Genomic DNA, 18,727 nt, shown 5'->3' with positions numbered 1-18,727 from the left:
ATGTAACCGCAGAGCTCTGCATGCTGAGACAGCCATAGCAGTAGTGCGGCCATTTATCTTACACAACTCCTTTATAGCCTCGCTCATAAAATTTGCAGCATCCTGTATATGTTGCAACAGAGTAACGACCTCATCCCGGGGTAGAGAGTCTAAACCATTAATAACATTATCAGACCACGTTCCCCAGCCCTGGAGATCCACCCACAAGCTATTGTGGGGCGCTGTGTTGCGCCTGCTGCCGTATAAATTGGCTTGAGCGTTGTCTCAATGTTATGGTCAGCTGGCTCCTTCAGGGATACAGCCCCAGGAACAGGTAGTATCAATTTCTTAGTCTGGATACAGATGTATCGACCGACTGGGTTTTTCCCCAGACCTTCCTATCCTCAGCTTGAAGGGGAAAGGTAGATAAAAACCTCTGAGGAATCTTACATTTTTTATCAGGTTTTAACCAGGCCTCCATGGCCAGGGAGTTTAACTCTTTAGAGACCGAAAAGGTAGCTGAACTACTTCCGGTATATGGAGGACCTCCCTTACAGCAAAAATGAGAGCCTCCACCCCAGGGGACAGAGAGCTGTCCTCGTCCATATCATCATCATCCACATCTGGCTGATCAAAGTCAGAATCAGACTGGAAAACCTGTGACAGTGAGCGTTTATGGGAAGCCACTAGAGGGGACTGAGAAGCCTTCCTGGAATCTGCTGCCTTAGTCACACAATCAATGGAGTGTTTCAACACCTGCCTCTCTCTTTTATTTGTAGCTAGCTCAGAATTTACATTTTGAACCATGCTTTTAAAGCTATCTAACCAGTCAGGTGCCTGTGAGCTGGGCCCCTTAGGAGATAAGGAACATTGCTCACACATGAGTGACCCCGCTGAAGACGGGGTAGAATTACAAGCAGCACACATAACCAAGTCCACAGACATTATGCAGGAAAACCACAGCGCAGCCCCCTTGTCCAACACCCCATACAGACCCTAGAGAGCCCTTTGAGTGACACTGAGGAGTAGACCCAGCACACAGAACACAGCAGCACAACATGTGAAAATAAGTGTCTGCAATATCAGTGCAGGGGCGCTACTGCTGGCGTGCTCCTCCTGACTATGCCCCCCTGGTACCAGCTTAAACCGTCTGTACAGCGTGGATCCGGGAGGAGCAGTATGCATGCAGTCTTGATGATCCATGGCAGCAGGAAAATGGCACCTTCCCGCCACTGGTCCCGGTCTGGGAAGCTCCGCCCCTTGCAATGGCGTGCGGTCTCTCACAAGATTATACTGGCCACAAGTGTAAAACATATCAGAAATGTCTTCTACAGTCCACACAAAGCCTTAGATGACAGTGAGCACTGCGGGGCTAATAGCCCTGAGCCAGTTACGTCTGCGGCGGGCATTGCAGCTCCGGGCCCGTGACCGCCGCGTGACATGCCGCCAAACTGCACCGGGGACCCGCTAACCGGGACCCCGATGTAACACTCATCACACCTGGTCTTCGGCATCTGTTAGAGGTTGGCGGCTAGCTGCTGGCATAGGCACACATACTGACAATGAGTGATCAGCACCTCAGGAGCTCAGTGTCCTGTCAGCTGGGATTAACCCTCAGGAGGTTGGTTCGGTCCCGCCTCTAAATCCCATGAAGCAGTTAGTCTGTCTGCCAAGCAGAGCTACCTGAAAATAAAAACTAAATTAAATTGAAAGAAAAAATCTCTGGAGCTCCAGAGAAGTGCACCACGCTCCGTGGGCACATTTTCCTAACGTGAGTCTGGCAGGAGGGGCATAGAGGGGAGGAGCCAGCACACACATACACACACTAAAAGTTTTAAAGTGCCATGCTCCAGTGGACCCGATCTATACCCCATGGTACTAAAGTGCAAGACCCCAGTATCCACTAGGACGTAAGAGAAATATTTTAAGATACGTTGTGGTTTGGTTACACAAATATGTATTTGTGAATGTTATTGTAGCTTTTATTTGTTATTTGTGTTTTACTGTAAGTTTAGAAGAACATACAATTAACAATTTTTACTGGCAATGCTTTGAACCCTAGCACGACAGGTTCACCACATGCCCCACTGAATTATGAAATAACAAGACAGACACTTCTGTGTTGCTATAATTGTACTGGGCTTTGTGTGACAGCAGTAATGCCACAGTGGATTTCCACTCACTTTGCAATGTACTGTAATATGAAATGTGCCATTTTCATTTGTCTTTCAATTTATACATGTAACAGTTCTAACTTGAGTAATACATTTATGTATGCCAGAATTAAGATGCAAAGGTGTTTTATCCTAAAACTATGTGGTTTAACATTACATAAGTAAAAAAGGCACAAGGTACTATTTTTTCCTTTCTCTAGCCTTCGATCTCCCACTTACAAACCTACAAGTGCTCATGTTGCTGTAACATGGACATAACATTTCAAGCAGTAGAGCAATTTCTTTGTAGAAATAACTGACTAATAATCTGGAAGGAAACATCTAAATGGAATCTGTGTACAGTATGTCCAACTAATATTCTCTTACAGATCTGCACAGTTTGAGAGTTGGTAGCAGGAAGCATTAAAGGAGAGACTGCACTTACAAATCTATTTTTCCTTCTAAGTCTTTTTTCCTCTAGCTCAGTAGAACCATGAGGGTCTCAGGCATTCCCGTCATTGCTGACGCTGCTAATGACAGTCTCCCCAGACCAACAGCCAGAAGTTTCAAAGTAAATAGTAGACACTAAGGACGGAATTCTATTACTGGCAAAGAGTGCAAATTGCCAATGGTGTGGCGTTTAAATGCCAGCAACGGCACCCCGTTCCGCCCTATTTGTCCAGCCGATTTGCACCCCAATTTGCACAAAAGTTGCCCATAGTTAATATTTTTGTGCTACAACCCACTGCCATAAAGTATGGCGGGTGCCATGCAGATTTGGCCAGCAAAGGATTCGCTAGCAATTGAATTCACCCTTAAGGGTCCACTAGAGTTGGATGTAATTCTATGTTTGTGGCATAAATATATGTATTTCTGTACTGTGGCTGAGTGTGCAAAAAAATGCTTTCATATATAGATGTGAACATGTCTCAGATGTGTGGCTTCTTAGATTTGTTAAGAGGAAACAGACACAATGTTGATGTTGGACACAGCTGTGCAATTCTTTTCTACTGCGTGTGCATGTAATTGGCACTGCGCATGCATCCAGAGTCCCTGTACACAGAGTCACAGCTGCAATTGAGATACATGGCTTCAGAGATGGTCTTGACGATGTAATGGGTGCTCCTGGGAGGTGACTGGGAAGTGGCTATGCACATGCACTGAACTGGTTGCATAAATTTATCACATTGGAGGCCATACTTTGATAGACAATCTGCACTTAGCATGGGGTTAGTGCAAGTTTGGATGATGCAACAATGGCTGCATCTAAAGATGCCCCAGACAGTATTTAGGCATCTAAAGACACTTAAAGTGGGTGTCTCAGTCCTTGTACATACAGATACACGGATGTACACCAGGGAGGGACTTGTAGTGGTAGTAGCATATAGTTACACAAAAGACGCACACACGAATGCTGTAGAACCAACTTAGTATCAGGCACCAAGGGTATGTTGTTTTTTAGTTGGACGTATCTTGAGATACGTACAATGCAACATACATACACACATATAAAAAAAATTCTGGGGGGCAGATTTTTTTGTGAGCATGCTTGGAGCGCAAAAAGCGTCAACACTGGTGAGGCCCAATGTGAGTTTGCAGTTAGCAGCATATTATGAACTTGCTATTTATTGCAAAATGTTTCTGCATGCAGCGCGCTATGTATTTAACAAAAAAGGGAAAGTTGCGGTTTTCTTGGGTCACTGCCTACAGAAGAAGAATGTGAACTGACAGCTCAAGACTAGAAGATCTCCAAGTGTCAAAGGTGGCTCCACTCTACTAGTGCATTTTACCTAATCAATGCTTTCTCCCCAAAGTAATCTCCAACTCCGAGAGTTTTGATTTCCTGTTGTTCCTGAGATCCTTCTACAGCTTGTGTCACACAAACCTGGAGGAAAAGAGTACAAAGCCAACAAGATGGTATAATGTTAAAAGCATTCAACAAGTGCTTATACTACTGTATGTCATAGATAATATCACTATGAGTACAATAGTTGCAGACTACTGATTACCATCAACAGGTCTCCAGCGTTGCTGCAATCTCCCGGTGGAAACATAAACAAGTCATTTAGGTTATTCCTGCCCTCTGCTAGAATAGCTGTTTTTGCTCTCTAATGAACAGATTTTATATTTACCTCTCAAGAAAATCAGTTTCTATCAGAACGGAAAAGCTGCCAGATGAGCAAACAACATATTGTTTACAAGGACTCCCAAGAGCCCGCACTTGCAGGTCTGTTCATGCCTATTTGGATCCTTTATTTTCATGTAGAAAATGCATCAGATGGAACCATACTCGTAATGATTTAAACGAGGAACTGGCATATCACTGGCAAGTGAGAATGCCAACCACATTTAATTTGTATCAACACCAGAAGGGGCTGTGTCACAATACGAGCAGCTTAAAAAGCCAGTTCTAATTCCAATCACTGCCAATAAATAGGTCGGCGGGAAAGGCGGAGATGCATCTCATCCATTGTAATGATTAGCACAGCCGGAGCTAATGTTTGTAAACAAGACGCGGCTCTAGCTGATGACTTCTGCTGCACCCACATTAGGCTATTTGGATCCCATTTTACTGGATATTTATAGATTCAGTTAACAGTAGGAGAGACACTGGTGGAAAGTTACTGCCATATCCATACATATTAATCTCCCTGCAAAGACATGCGGTAACTGCTGTAAGAATCTGCTAAAAGGCCTTGTCCAAATTGAGATACACGTTGTCCATACCATAAAAAAATATATAATATAATGTTGCACCAAAATATGTAACCCACAATCTGGGCCGGCCACATGAAAATGGGAAGAAATAATGTATCACTGTATATCATTTATATTGGTGGTGCAGCGAGCCTGGTCTGTATCATTGTAAATGCAGAAAATGTGTATTAGATGCACTTATGTATTAGATTTGGGAAGCCTACTCCCTATATTACATGATGTGTAATTCTGTGACACAGAATAAGGGATGTTAATTGAATATCTTTTCTGAGTAGATGAATGGGGACGATGTTACCTTGACTACCATTTTATTTATTTATTTATTTTGTATGCAATCTTTATTTATTCCAAAAGTAAAATATTTACAACAACGTTCATTGGGTATAAACTCAGTAGAAGTTGAAGCGTATAGACCATACACACCCGCAATATCATATTTAAATAGAACAGAATGTGATTATTATAAACAAAAAGAAGGGTAAAAAAAGAGGAAAGACATTATGGGAGGTAGCCTGCAGTTACCATTCACAACTGGGCCTCCGCCGCTGATGTTCACCATCGGTGAACATCCTTCCATGGCAAAACTGTTTGCTATTGATATAAAATCATCGATGATTGTGAATTAAAATAAATGAGACAATGATTGATCATGTACTGTACGCATTTTGGGATAGCGATTGAGAGTTCAAGGACATTTGGTGAGCAGTTTTGTAAAAAATCAACATACAGTAGCAGATAATAAGCTGATGCTGAAGGGGTCACTTTGATTTATCTGTGATTAATTTTTTTTTCATCACATACTGTACCTTCCAGCTTTCCCAATTTGTAGATCGCAAAGCAGGTGACATTTTGCCCATAAGTTGTTTGCTTGAGTCAAAGCTTTTTTTTCCATGATTGCATGTCTAAATGTTAGGCAGTATGCCTTTATATATATATATATATATATATATATATGCACCTGTTCTGGGACTTAGAGGTGGAGACTAGTGAAAAGGTGCCGCTGTTACCATGCAGCTAAGTGGAAGAATCACTGTTGAGTTAGCAGCATTGATTCTGTAAATTCTTCTCATATTGTGATTTGTTTATAGTTCAGTTATGTGTTTGTACTTATCCTTTCACATTTCAATTTAAAGAAAAAGTCTATTTTACTACATACAGTTACTTGAGCAAACCATTTTAATTGTAGTTTTATTAAAACATTAAAATATTGTCCATTATTGTTTAAAATGTATAGAAAACACACATATCTGCTTTTAAAAAAATAAATAAACAACATGCTTAGCAGCAATCAGCGTTAGGGGCTTATGTAATAGCCTGCAAGCTGCACGTAGGTTGGTTTTGCCTTTTAAATGATTTGCACTTTAAAATACTAGGCTGACTCGCCAGAATTACATTACATAAGTACCTTAGTCTTATCTGGCATATTTCATTCATTATATTATACATTTTATTAAATTATATATAAGCTAATAGTTATATATAATAGCATTTATAGTAAATTACTATACCCAAGGATGACTGATACCATAAATATCTTAAAAGAGGTGTTTATTGAACATCTAATTGATTTCTAAACTGAACTACTGTACACAGTTAGAAGTCCACAACTGTACAACGCACAAAATCGACTTGGCATTTACTCTGCTTTCTAATCTTATCCAGTATTAAAGAGAACCTGGAGGAGGGGACACAAAAAAAACACAGATAAAGTGGGACAGGGGTTGTTTCTAGGTAATTAGTTCTTACCTTTCCTTTGGCGATTATGAAAAATGTGTTGCCCTCTTCTCCTTCTCTAATGATATAATCCCCTTTGTCATAAAAGTCCTGTGGAAGAAAAATATTAAGTTTTGAGTCAGAGTGCTGCACTCAAGTACAGCACATGTCGATTGCAATTAGGAAATGTAGGTTTTCTAGGCTGAGTTTTGACCTTTTATTCTAGATCATACAGCAGTCTGGTTCTAGACATGTCTCACATAATAGTGCACCAGGGTCATGTACCTCCAGCAATCACTACACATAATTACCTCCATTACACTTATTTATTATTATTATTATTATTATTATTATTATCCTTTATTTATATGGCGCCACAAGGGATCCGCAGCGCCCATTACACAGTACATAATAAAATGAGCAAACAAGAAAACCACACTTACAGTACAGGACAAAATAGGACAGGTATAGAAAACCCGGGGTTAGGTGCCATCAAAGGGAGTATGGAGTATAATATAGTGTATGTAAGTAAGTAAAGGAAAGGCACCAATTCTCACCTTTTACAAGATGTGTCTTTTACGTTTTTTTTAAAAAAAAAGTCCATATTTGGAATTTAGCTGTTTATGGCCAGGATGTAATGGGAACCAATAATGGCAAAATGTCCGATGTTCTAAAATAGAGCGCCCTATAAAAAGTTGGATCCAGATGTATTGCCAATGTTAAGAATACAACTCGGCCAATCTAACAGAGTCCGATATTGCAAGTCGGACACAAAACAGCTCAGAAACGCCCAAAGAATTTAGAGGTTTTTTTTGCCCGAGTTTGTTATGAAAATGTTGGAAATCAATTACAGATGGAGCCCTCCTCATCTTTGCATTTAATAAGATTAACTGAACCAGGGCAGTCGGACTTACTCCCCTGCTGTAATGATTTAGGGGCTAATAATTCAGACCTGATCGCTGCTGTGCGTTTTCGCACTGCATGCCAGACAGCCGAGATCGCCTCTGCCTGATTGACAGGCAGAGGCGGTTGCTGGGCGGGAGGGGGTGGGCCGGCGGCGTTTGGCCGCCGTTTAGGGAGTGTGGTACGGGCAACGCAGACATGCCCGGACCATTAGGGGGGCGGGCCGCTGTGGCTGCATGACGTCACATACAGCCACTGCGACTTGGGCAGCGACCAGTTGGTCCCTGCCAGCACACAGGAGCTGCGCTGCTAGGGAGCTACTCTTCCAGTACAAAAGCATCGCCGCTATGCGATGCTTTTGTACTTGTGCGGGGGGTGGGGGGGGGTCGGGCCTGACATGCGGGGCGGACTAGCCCTGTGCTGTGCGTCCGCCCGCATGTCTGAGGACTGATTGTAGGGGATTAAGGTCTGAATTAGGCCCTTAATCCCCTGCTGTATTGTTCGCTCTGTGTTGTGTTGCAGCTGAGAACAATAGATGAAAGGCTTATGCTAATAAACCTTGGTGCACCTAGGCGCAGCAGAGAAGCCTAGAGGAGCGTGGCTCCATCTGTATAAGTACACTTTTCAAGCACATTGTGCACAAATTAACACTGTACAATACATTTGACACTTAAAAACAAAACGAAAACTTTGATCTGTAAAAATGATTCACGTACTGTACATGTCATTTTTAATTTATTTCCACCAAACAAAATGTGTCTGGGCCACAAATGTGTGTTCTAAGTCACACAAGCTGATCCAGCTAAATCCAATGATATGCGGCTTGGCTATATTCCGTGTAGAATTGCGACTGTAATGCATACCAAATTATGTTAGTGTTTGGCTGGACTACACTGTAGCATATTATTATTATTATTATTATTATTATCCTTTATTTATATGGCGCCACAAGGGTTCCGCAGCGCCCAATTACACAGTACATATGCACATAATCAGAACAGGAAAATAGTGACTTACAGTTAAAGACAATATAGGACAAGTACAGGCAGTGCCGTTTCTTGCGGTGGGCGAGCCGTGCAACCGCACGGGGTGCCCGCCGCGGCACTTCTTCAGCACTAAATCCCCCCTCCCCTCTCCTCCCGAGTGCCCAGCTCGGGGGGCGGGGTTTCGCGGAATGACGCGTTTGCGTCGTGACGTCACAACGCAATCACGTCATTCTGCGAAACACCCCCTTCCCCCGAGGCTGGGCGCTCGGGAGGAGGGAGAAGGGGGAGCCAAGCCAGCCGGCGCCGCGCAGACGAGGGAGAGGCGGCTGAAGAGCGGGAAGAACCGCTTCAAATGTAAGTCAGCCCCTCTCCCTCTCTCTCTCTCTCTCACCCTCCCTCCCCCCTCACCACCACCACCTGCCGTATTATGTAAATTGGGGACACCTGTCTTCGGAATGTGTAAAATGGGGACACTTGCCTGCCGTAATATGTAAAATGGGGACGCGTCTGCCGGAATGTGTAAATTGGGGACTCTTGCTTGCCGTGATGTGTAAAATGGGGACACGTGCCTGCCGCAATGTGTAAAATGGGGACACTTTCCTGCCGTACTGTGTAAAATGGGGACACTTTCCTGCCGTACTGTGTAAAATGGGGGCACTTTCCTGCCGCAATGTGTAAAATGGGGGCACTTTCCTGCCGTACTGTGTAAAATGGGGGCACTTTCCGGCCGCAATGTGTAAAATGGGGACACGTGCTTGCCGCAATGTGTAAAATGGGGACACTTGCTTGCCGTACTGTGTAAAATGGGGACACTTGCCTGCCGCAATGTGTAAAATGGGGACACGTGCCTGCCGCAATGTGTAAAATGGGGACACTTTCCTGCCGTACTGTGTAAAATGGGGACACTTGCCTGCCGTGCTGTGTAAAATGGGGTCGCGTGCCTGCTGTAATGTGTAAAATGAGGCCTTTTTTATTTTATCCTGTGGTGGCCGTGATGATGAGATCAGATGAGGCCACGCCCATCTTAAAGCCATGCCCATTTTAACGAAGCCACGCCCCCTTGCCAGGAGCGCGCGCGCATGGTTTTCCTCTTTATATCTATGGGGGGGGGGGGGGGGGCATTTTTTCTTATGTGAATATGGGGAGGGGGGGGCGCATTTTTAAATCTCGCACTGGGAGCCAAATTGGCTAGAAACGGCCCTGAGTACAGGGTAACTAAGCATATCTACACCAGTAAACAACATAGAGATAAGTTACAGGTGGCCAAAAAACTGCGGGATCTGAGCAGTTGAGGATTATTAAAGTAAGAAAAGTAAAAGCACATGAGGGAAGAGGGCCCTACTCGTGAGAGCTTACATTCTAAGGGGAGGGGTAGACAGACAGGGGTGACACAGATGGGGTACATAGAGAGCGTGGAACAGAGGGTTAGGATTAGTGATGAGCGGGTTCGGATCCTCGGGATCCGAACCCCCCCGAACTTCACCCATTTTACACGGGTCCGAGGCAGACTCGGATCCTCCCTCCTTGCTCGGTTAACCCGAATGCGCCCGAACATCATCCCACGGTCGGATTCTCGCGAGATTCGTATTCTATATAAGGAGCCGCGCGTCGCCGCCATTTTTCACTCGTGCATTGGAGATGATCGTGAGAGGACGTGGCTGGCGTCCTCTCAGTTTCTATGTTCAGTGGGCTGCAAATTGTGCTGCAAATATCTGTGCTCAGTGTGCTGCAAATATCTGTGCTCAGTGTGCTGCAAGTGCAAATATCTACGTTCTCTGCCTGAAAAATGCTCCATAGCTGACTGTGCTCAGTGTGCTGCAAATATATGTGCTCAGTGTGCTAATTGCTTTATTGTGGGGACTGGGTACCAGCAGTATTATATAGTAGGAGGACAGTGCAGAGTTTTGCTGACCAGTGACCAGTGACCACCAGTAATATACGTTCTCTGCCTGAAAAACGCTCCATATCTGTGCTGCATTGTAGTATATAGTAGTGATGAGCACCGGAAATTTTTCGGGTTTTGTGTTTTGGTTTTGGGTTCGGTTCCGCGGCCGTGTTTTGGGTTCGAACGCGTTTTGGCAAAACCTCACCGAATTTTTTTTGTCGGATTCGGGTGTGTTTTGGATTCGGGTGTTTTTTTTCAAAAAACACTAAAAAACAGCTTAAATCATAGAATTTGGGGGTCATTTTGATCCCAAAGTATTATTAACCTCAAAAACCATAATTTCCACTCATTTTCGGTCTATTCTGAATACCTCACACCTCACAATATTATTTTTAGTCCTAAAATTTGCACCGAGGTCGCTGGATGACTAAGCTAAGCGACCCTAGTGGCCGACACAAACACCTGGCCCATCTAGGAGTGGCACTGCAGTGTCACGCAGGATGTCCCTTCCAAAAAACCCTCCCCAAACAGCACATGACGCAAAGAAAAAAAGAGGCGCAATGAGGTAGCTGTGTGAGTAAGCTAAGCGACCCTAGTGGCCGACACAAACACCTGGCCCATCTAGGAGTGGCACTGCAGTGTCACGCAGGATGTCCCTTCCAAAAAACCCTCCCCAAACAGCACATGACGCAAAGAAAAAAAGAGGCGCAATGAGGTAGCTGTGTGAGTAAGATAAGCGACCCTAGTGGCCGACACAAACACCGGGCCCATCTAGGAGTGGCACTGCAGTGGCACGCAGGATGGCCCTTCCAAAAAACCCTACCCAAACAGCACATGACGCAAAGAAAAAAAGAGGCGCAATGAGGTAGCTGTGTGAGTAAGATAAGCGACCCTAGTGGCCGACACAAACACCGGGTCCATCTAGGAGTGGCACTGCAGTGGCACGCAGGATGGTCCTTCCAAAAAACCCTCCCCAAACAGCACATGACGCAAAGAAAAAAAGAGGCGCAATGAGGTAGCTGTGTGAGTAAGCTAAGCGACCCTAGTGGCCGACACAAACACCGGGCCCATCTAGGAGTGGCACTGCAGTGGCACGCAGGATGGCCCTTCCAAAAAACCCTCCCCAAACAGCACATGACGCAAAGAAAAAAAGAGGCGCAATGAGGTAGCTGTGTGAGTAAGCTAAGCGACCCTAGTGGCCGACACAAACACCTGGCCCATCTAGGAGTGGCACTACAGTGTCACGCAGGATGTCCCTTCCAAAAAACCCTCCCCAAACAGCACATGACGCAAAGAAAAAAAGAGGCGCAATGAGGTAGCTGTGTGAGTAAGATAAGCGACCCTAGTGGCCGACACAAACACCGGGCCCATCTAGGAGTGGCACTGCAGTGTCACGCAGGATGGCCCTTCCAAAAAACCCTCCCCAAACAGCACATGACGCAAAGAAAAAAAGAGGCGCAATGAGGTAGCTGTGTGAGTAAGCTAAGCGACCCTAGTGGCCGACACAAACACCGGGCCCATCTAGGAGTGGCACTGCAGTGGCACGCAGGATGGCCCTTCCAAAAAACCCTCCCCAAACAGCACATGACGCAAAGAAAAAAAGAGGCGCAATGAGGTAGCTGTGTGAGTAAGCTAAGCGACCCTAGTGGCCGACACAAACACCGGGCCCATCTAGGAGTGGCACTGCAGTGTCACGCAGGATGTCCCTTCCAAAAATCCCTCCCCAAACAGCACATGACGCAAAGAAAAAAAGAGGCGCAATGAGGTAGCTGTGTGAGTAAGCTAAGCGACCCTAGTGGCCGACACAAACACCGGGCCCATCTAGGAGTGGCACTGCAGTGTCACGCAGGATGGCCCTTCCAAAAAACCCTCCCCAAACAGCACATGACGCAAAGAAAAAAAGAGGCGCAATGAGGTAGCTGTGTGAGTAAGATAAGCGACCCTAGTGGCCGACACAAACACCGGGCCCATCTAGGAGTGGCACTGCAGTGTCACGCAGGATGTCCCTTCCAAAAAACCCTCCCCAAACAGCACATGACGCAAAGAAAAAAAGAGGCGCAATGAGGTAGCTGTGTGAGTAAGATAAGCGACCCTAGTGGCCGACACAAACACCGGGCCCATCTAGGAGTGGCACTGCAGTGTCACGCAGGATGTCCCTTCCAAAAAACCCTCCCCAAACAGCACATGACGCAAAGAAAAAAAGAGGCGCAATGAGGTAGCTGTGTGAGTAAGATAAGCGACCCTAGTGGCCGACACAAACACCGGGCCCATCTAGGAGTGGCACTGCAGTGTCACGCAGGATGGCCCTTCCAAAAAACCCTCCCCAAACAGCACATGACGCAAAGAAAAAAAGAGGCGCAATGAGGTAGCTGTGTGAGTAAGCTAAGCGACCCTAGTGGCCGACACAAACACCGGGCCCATCTAGGAGTGGCACTGCAGTGTCACGCAGGATGGCCCTTCCAAAAAACCCTCCCCAAACAGCACATGACGCAAAGAAAAAAAGAGGCGCAATGAGGTAGCTGTGTGAGTAAGCTAAGTGACCCTAGTGGCCGACACAAACACCGGGCCCATCTAGGAGTGGCACTGCAGTGTCACGCAGGATGTCCCTTCCAAAAAACCCTCCCCAAACAGCACATGACGCAAAGAAAAAAAGAGGCGCAATGAGGTAGCTGTGTGAGTAAGATAAGCGACCCTAGTGGCCGACACAAACACCGGGCCCATCTAGGAGTGGCACTGCAGTGTCACGCAGGATGTCCCTTCCAAAAAACCCTCCCCAAACAGCACATGACGCAAAGAAAAAAAGAGGCGCAATGAGGTAGCTGTGTGAGTAAGCTAAGCGACCCTAGTGGCCGACACAAACACCGGGCCCATCTAGGAGTGGCACTGCAGTGTCACGCAGGATGTCCCTTCCAAAAAACCCTCCCCAAACAGCACATGACGCAAAGAAAAAAAGAGGCGCAATGAGGTAGCTGTGTGAGTAAGATAAGCGACCCTAGTGGCCGACACAAACACCGGGCCCATCTAGGAGTGGCACTGCAGTGGCACGCAGGATGGCCCTTCCAAAAAACCCTCCCCAAACAGCACATGACGCAAAGAAAAAAAGAGGCGCAATGAGGTAGCTGTGTGAGTAAGATAAGCGACCCTAGTGGCCGACACAAACACCGGGCCCATCTAGGAGTGGCACTGCAGTGTCACGCAGGATGGCCCTTCCAAAAAACCCTCCCCAAACAGCACATGATGCAAAGAAAAAAAGAGGCGCAATGAGGTAGCTGTGTGAGTAAGATAAGCGACCCTAGTGGCCGACACAAACACCGGGCCCATCTAGGAGTGGCACTGCAGTGGCACGCAGGATGGCCCTTCCAAAAAACCCTCCCCAAACAGCACATGACGCAAAAAATTAAATTAAGAAAAATTAATTAATTAATTAAATTAAGAAAAATTAAAGAAAAAAGAGGTGCAAGATGGAATTGTCCTTGGACCCTCCCACCCACCCTTATGTTGTATAAACAGGACATGCACACTTTAACCAACCCATCATTTCAGTGACAGGGTCTGCCACACGACTGTGACTGAAATGACGGGTTGGTTTGGACCCCCACCAAAAAAGAAGCAATTAATCGCTCCTTGCACAAACTGGCTCTACAGAGGCACGATCTCCACCTCATCATCATCCTCCGATATATCACCGTGTACATCCCCTCCTCACAGATTATCAATTCGTCCCCACTGGAATCCACCATCTCAGCTCCCTGTGTACTTTGTGGAGGCAATTGCTGCTGGTGAATGTCTCCACGGAGGAATTGATTATAATTCATTTTAATGAACATCATCTTCTCCACATTTTCTGGATGTAACCTCGTACGCCGATTGCTGACAAGGTGAGCGGCGGCACTAAACACTCTTTCGGAGTACACACTTGTGGGAGGGCAACTTAGGTAGAATAAAGCCAGTTTGTGCAAGGGCCTCCAAATTGCCTCTTTTTCCTGCCAGTATAAGTACGGACTGTGTGACGTGCCTACTTGGATGCGGTCACTCATATAATCCTCCACCATTCTTTCAATGGTGAGAGAATCATATGCAGTGACAGTAGACGACATGTCCGTAATCGTTGTCAGGTCCTTCAGTCCGGACCAGATGTCAGCATCAGCAGTCGCTCCAGACTGCCCTGCATCACCGCCAGCGGGTGGGCTCGGAATTCTGAGCCTTTTCCTCGCACCCCCAGTTGCGGGAGAATGTGAAGGAGGAGATGTTGACAGGTCGCGTTCCGCTTGACTTGACAATTTTGTCACCAGCAGGTCTTTGAACCCCAGCAGACTTGTGTCTGCCGGAAAGAGAGATCCAAGGTAGGCTTTAAATCTAGGATCGAGCACGGTGGCCAAAATGTAGTGCTCTGATTTCAACAGATTGACCACCCGTGAATCCTTGTTAAGCGAATTAAGGGCTCCATCCACAAGTCCCACATACCTAGCGGAATCGCTCCGTGTTAGCTCCTCCTTCAATGTCTCCAGCTTCTTCTGCAAAAGTCTGATGAGGGGAATGACCTGACTCAGGCTGGCAGTGTCTGAACTGACTTCACGTGTGGCAAGTTCAAAGGGCATCAGAACCTTGCACAATGTTGAAATCATTCTCCACTGCGCTTGAGACAGGTGCATTCCACCTCCTATATCGTGCTCAATTGTATAGGCTTGAATGGCCTTTTGCTGCTCCTCCAACCTCTGAAGCATATAGAGGGTTGAATTCCACCTCGTTACCACTTCTTGCTTCAGATGATGGCAGGGCAGGTTCAGTTGTTTTTGGTGGTGCTCCAGTCTTCTGTACGTGGTGCCTGTACGCCGAAAGTGTCCCGCAATTCTTCTGGCCACCGACAGCATCTCTTGCACGCCCCTGTCGTTTTTAAAAAAATTCTGCACCACCAAATTCAAGGTATGTGCAAAACATGGGACGTGCTGGAATTTGCCCATATTTAATGCACACACAATATTGCTGGCGTTGTCCGATGCCACAAATCCACAGGAGAGTCCAATTGGGGTAAGCCATTCCGCGATGATCTTCCTCAGTTGCCGTAAGAGGTTTTCAGCTGTGTGCGTATTCTGGAAAGCGGTGATACAAAGCATAGCCTGCCTAGGAAAGAGTTGGCGTTTGCGAGATGCTGCTACTGGTGCCGCCGCTGCTGTTCTTGCGGCGGGAGTCCATACATCTACCCAGTGGGCTGTCACAGTCATATAGTCCTGACCCTGCCCTGCTCCACTTGTCCACATGTCCGTGGTTAAGTGGACATTGGGTACAACTGCATTTTTTAGGACACTGGTGAGTCTTTTTCTGACGTCCGTGTACATTATCGGTATCGCCTGCCTAGAGAAGTGGAACCTAGATGGTATTTGGTAACGGGGGCACACTACCTCAAGAAATTGTCTAGTTCCCTGTGAACTAACGGAGGATACCGGACGCACGTCTAACACCAACATAGTTGTCAAGGCCTCAGTTATCCGCTTTGCAGCAGGATGACTGCTGTGATATTTCATCTTCCTCGCAAAGGACTGTTGGACAGTCAATTGCTTACTGGAAGTAGTACAAGTGGGCTTACGACTTCCCCTCTGGGATGACCATCGACTCCCAGCAGCAACAACAGCAGTGCCAGCAGCAGTAGGCGTTACACGCAAGGATGCATCGGAGGAATCCCAGGCAAGAGAGGAATCGTCAGAATTGCCAGTGACATGGCCTGCAGGACTATTGGCATTCCTGGGGAAGGAGGAAATTGACACTGAGGGAGTTGGTGGGGTGGTTTGCGTGAGCTTGGTTACAAGAGGAAGGGATTTACTGGTCAGTGGACTGCTTCCGCTGTCACCCAAAGTTTTTGAACTTGTCACTGACTTATTATGAATGCGCTGCAGGTGACGTATAAGGGAGGATGTTCCGAGGTGGTTAACGTCCTTACCCCTACTTATTACAGCTTGACAAAGGCAACACACGGCTTGACAAATGTTGTCCGCATTTCTGGTGAAATACTTCCACACCGAAGAGCTGATTTTTTTGGTATTTTGACCAGGCATGTCAATGGCCCTATTCCTCCCACGGACAACAGGTGTCTCCCCGGGTGCCTGACTTAAACAAACCACCTCACCATCAGAATCCTCCTGGTCAATTTCCTCCCCAGCGCCAGCAACACCCATATCCTCCTCATCCTGGTGTACTTCAACACTGACATCTTCAATCTGACTATCAGGAACTGGACTGCGGGTGCTCCTTCCAGCACTTGCAGGGGGCGTGCAAATGGTGGAAGGCGCATGCTCTTCACGTCCAGTGTTGGGAAGGTCAGGCATCGCAACCGACACAATTGGAGTCGGACTCTCCTTGTGGATTTGGGATTTCGAAGAACGCACAGATCTTTGCGGTGCTTTTGCCAGCTTGAGTCTTTTCATTTTTCTAGCGGGAGGCTGAGTGCTTCCATCCTCATGTGAAGCTGAACCACTAGCCATGAACATAGGCCAGGGCCTCAGCCGTTCCTTGCCACTCCGTGTGGTAAATGGCATATTGGCAAGTTTACGCTTCTCCTCCGACAATTTGATTTTAGATTTTGAAGTCCTTTTTTTACTGATATTTGGTGTTTTGGATTTGACATGCTCTGTACTATGACATTGGGCATCGGCCTTGGCAGACGACGTTGCTGGCATTTCATCGTCTCGGCCATGACTAGTGGCAGCAGCTTCAGCACGAGGTGGAAGTGGATCTTGATCTTTCCCTAATTTTGGAACCTCAACATTTTTGTTCTCCATATTTTAATAGGCACAACTAAAAGGCACCTCAGGTAAACAATGGAGATGGATGGATACTAGTATACTTATGGATGGACTGCCGAGTGCCGACACAGAGGTAGCTACAGCCGTGGACTACCGTACTGTGTCTGCTGCTAATATAGACTGGATGATAATGAGATGAAATCAATATAATATCACTAGTACTGCAGCCGGACAGGTATGTATATTTATTATGTAATGACTGATGACGGACCTGCTGGACACTGTCAGCTCAGCAGCACCGCAGACTGCTACAGTAAGCTACTATACTATAGTAGTATGTACAAAGAAGAAAGAAAAAAAAAACACGGGGAGGTGGTATACAATTATGGATGGACTGCCGAGTGCCGACACAGAGGTAGCTACAGCCGTGGACTAACGTACTGTGTCTGCTGCTAATATAGACTGGATGATAATGAGATGAAATCAATATATATGTATATATAGTATCACTAGTACTGCAGCCGGACAGGTATATATATTTATTATGTAATGACTGATGACGGACCTGCTGGACACTGTCAGCTCAGCAGCACCGCAGACTGCTACAGTAAGCTACTATACTATAGTAGTATGTACAAAGAAGAAAGAAAAAAAAAAAACCACGGGGAGGTGGTATACAATTACGGATGGACTGTCGAGTGCCGACACAGAGGTAGCTACAGCCGTGGACTAACGTACTGTGTCTGCTGCTAATATAGACTGGATGATAATGAGATGAAATCAATATATATGTATATATAGTATCACTAGTACTGCAGCCGGACAGGTATATATATTTATTATGTAATGACTGATGACGGACCTGCTGGACACTGTCAGCTCAGCAGCACCGCAGACTGCTACAGTAAGCTACTATACTATAGTAGTATGTACAAAGAAGAAAGAAAAAAAAAAAAACACGGGGAGGTGGTATACAATTACGGATGGACTGCCGAGTGCCGACACAGAGGTAGCTACAGCCGTGGACTAACGTACTGTGTCTGCTGCTAATATAGACTGGATGATAATGAGATGAAATCAATATATATGTATATATAATATCACTAGTACTGCAGCCGGACAGGTATATATATTTATTATGTAATGACTGATGACGGACCTGCTGGACAGTGTCAGCTCAGAAGCACCGCAGACTGCTACAGTAAGCTACTATACTATAGTAGTATGTACAAAGAAGAAAGGAAAAAAAAAACCACGGGGAGGTGGTATACAATTATGGATGGACTGCCGAGTGCCGACACAGAGGTAGCTACAGCCGTGGACTAACGTACTGTGTCTGCTGCTAATATAGACTGGATGATAATGAGATGAAATCAATATATATGTATATATAGTATCACTAGTACTGCAGCCGGACAGGTATATATATTTATTATGTAATGACTGATGACAGACCTGCTGGACACTGTCAGCTCAGCAGCACAGCAGACTGCTACAGTAAGCTACTATACTATAGTAGTATGTACAAAGAAGAAAGAGAAAAAAAAAAACCACGGGGAGGTGGTATACAATTATGGATGGACTGCCGAGTGCCGACACAGAGGTAGCTACAGCCGTGGACTAACGTACTGTGTCTGCTGCTAATATAGACTG

At 46.0% G+C, this 18,727-nt stretch overlaps 1 protein-coding gene across 2 annotated transcripts in view; it reads right to left on the bottom strand.

Annotated features, from left to right (window-relative positions):
- LOC135056329 (cGMP-dependent protein kinase 2-like) overlaps positions 1-18,727 on the bottom strand; it is a 423,162-nt gene that overhangs the window by 136,535 nt on the left and 267,900 nt on the right. For both annotated transcript variants that reach the window (XM_063961323.1, XM_063961324.1), the window contains 2 exons: positions 6,597-6,674; positions 3,923-4,017 (listed from right to left, as the gene is read on the bottom strand). In XM_063961323.1, the coding sequence (XP_063817393.1) occupies positions 3,923-4,017; positions 6,597-6,674 (173 nt within the window). The remainder of the gene's footprint in view (positions 1-3,922; positions 4,018-6,596; positions 6,675-18,727) is intronic.

The sequence above is a fragment of the Pseudophryne corroboree genome, chromosome 3, assembly GCF_028390025.1.
Source record: "Pseudophryne corroboree isolate aPseCor3 chromosome 3, aPseCor3.hap2, whole genome shotgun sequence".
NCBI classification, from domain to species: Eukaryota; Metazoa; Chordata; class Amphibia; order Anura; family Myobatrachidae; genus Pseudophryne; species Pseudophryne corroboree.
The sequence above is the reverse complement of the archived record's forward strand: the minus strand, read 5'-3'. Positions and strand labels throughout refer to the sequence as shown.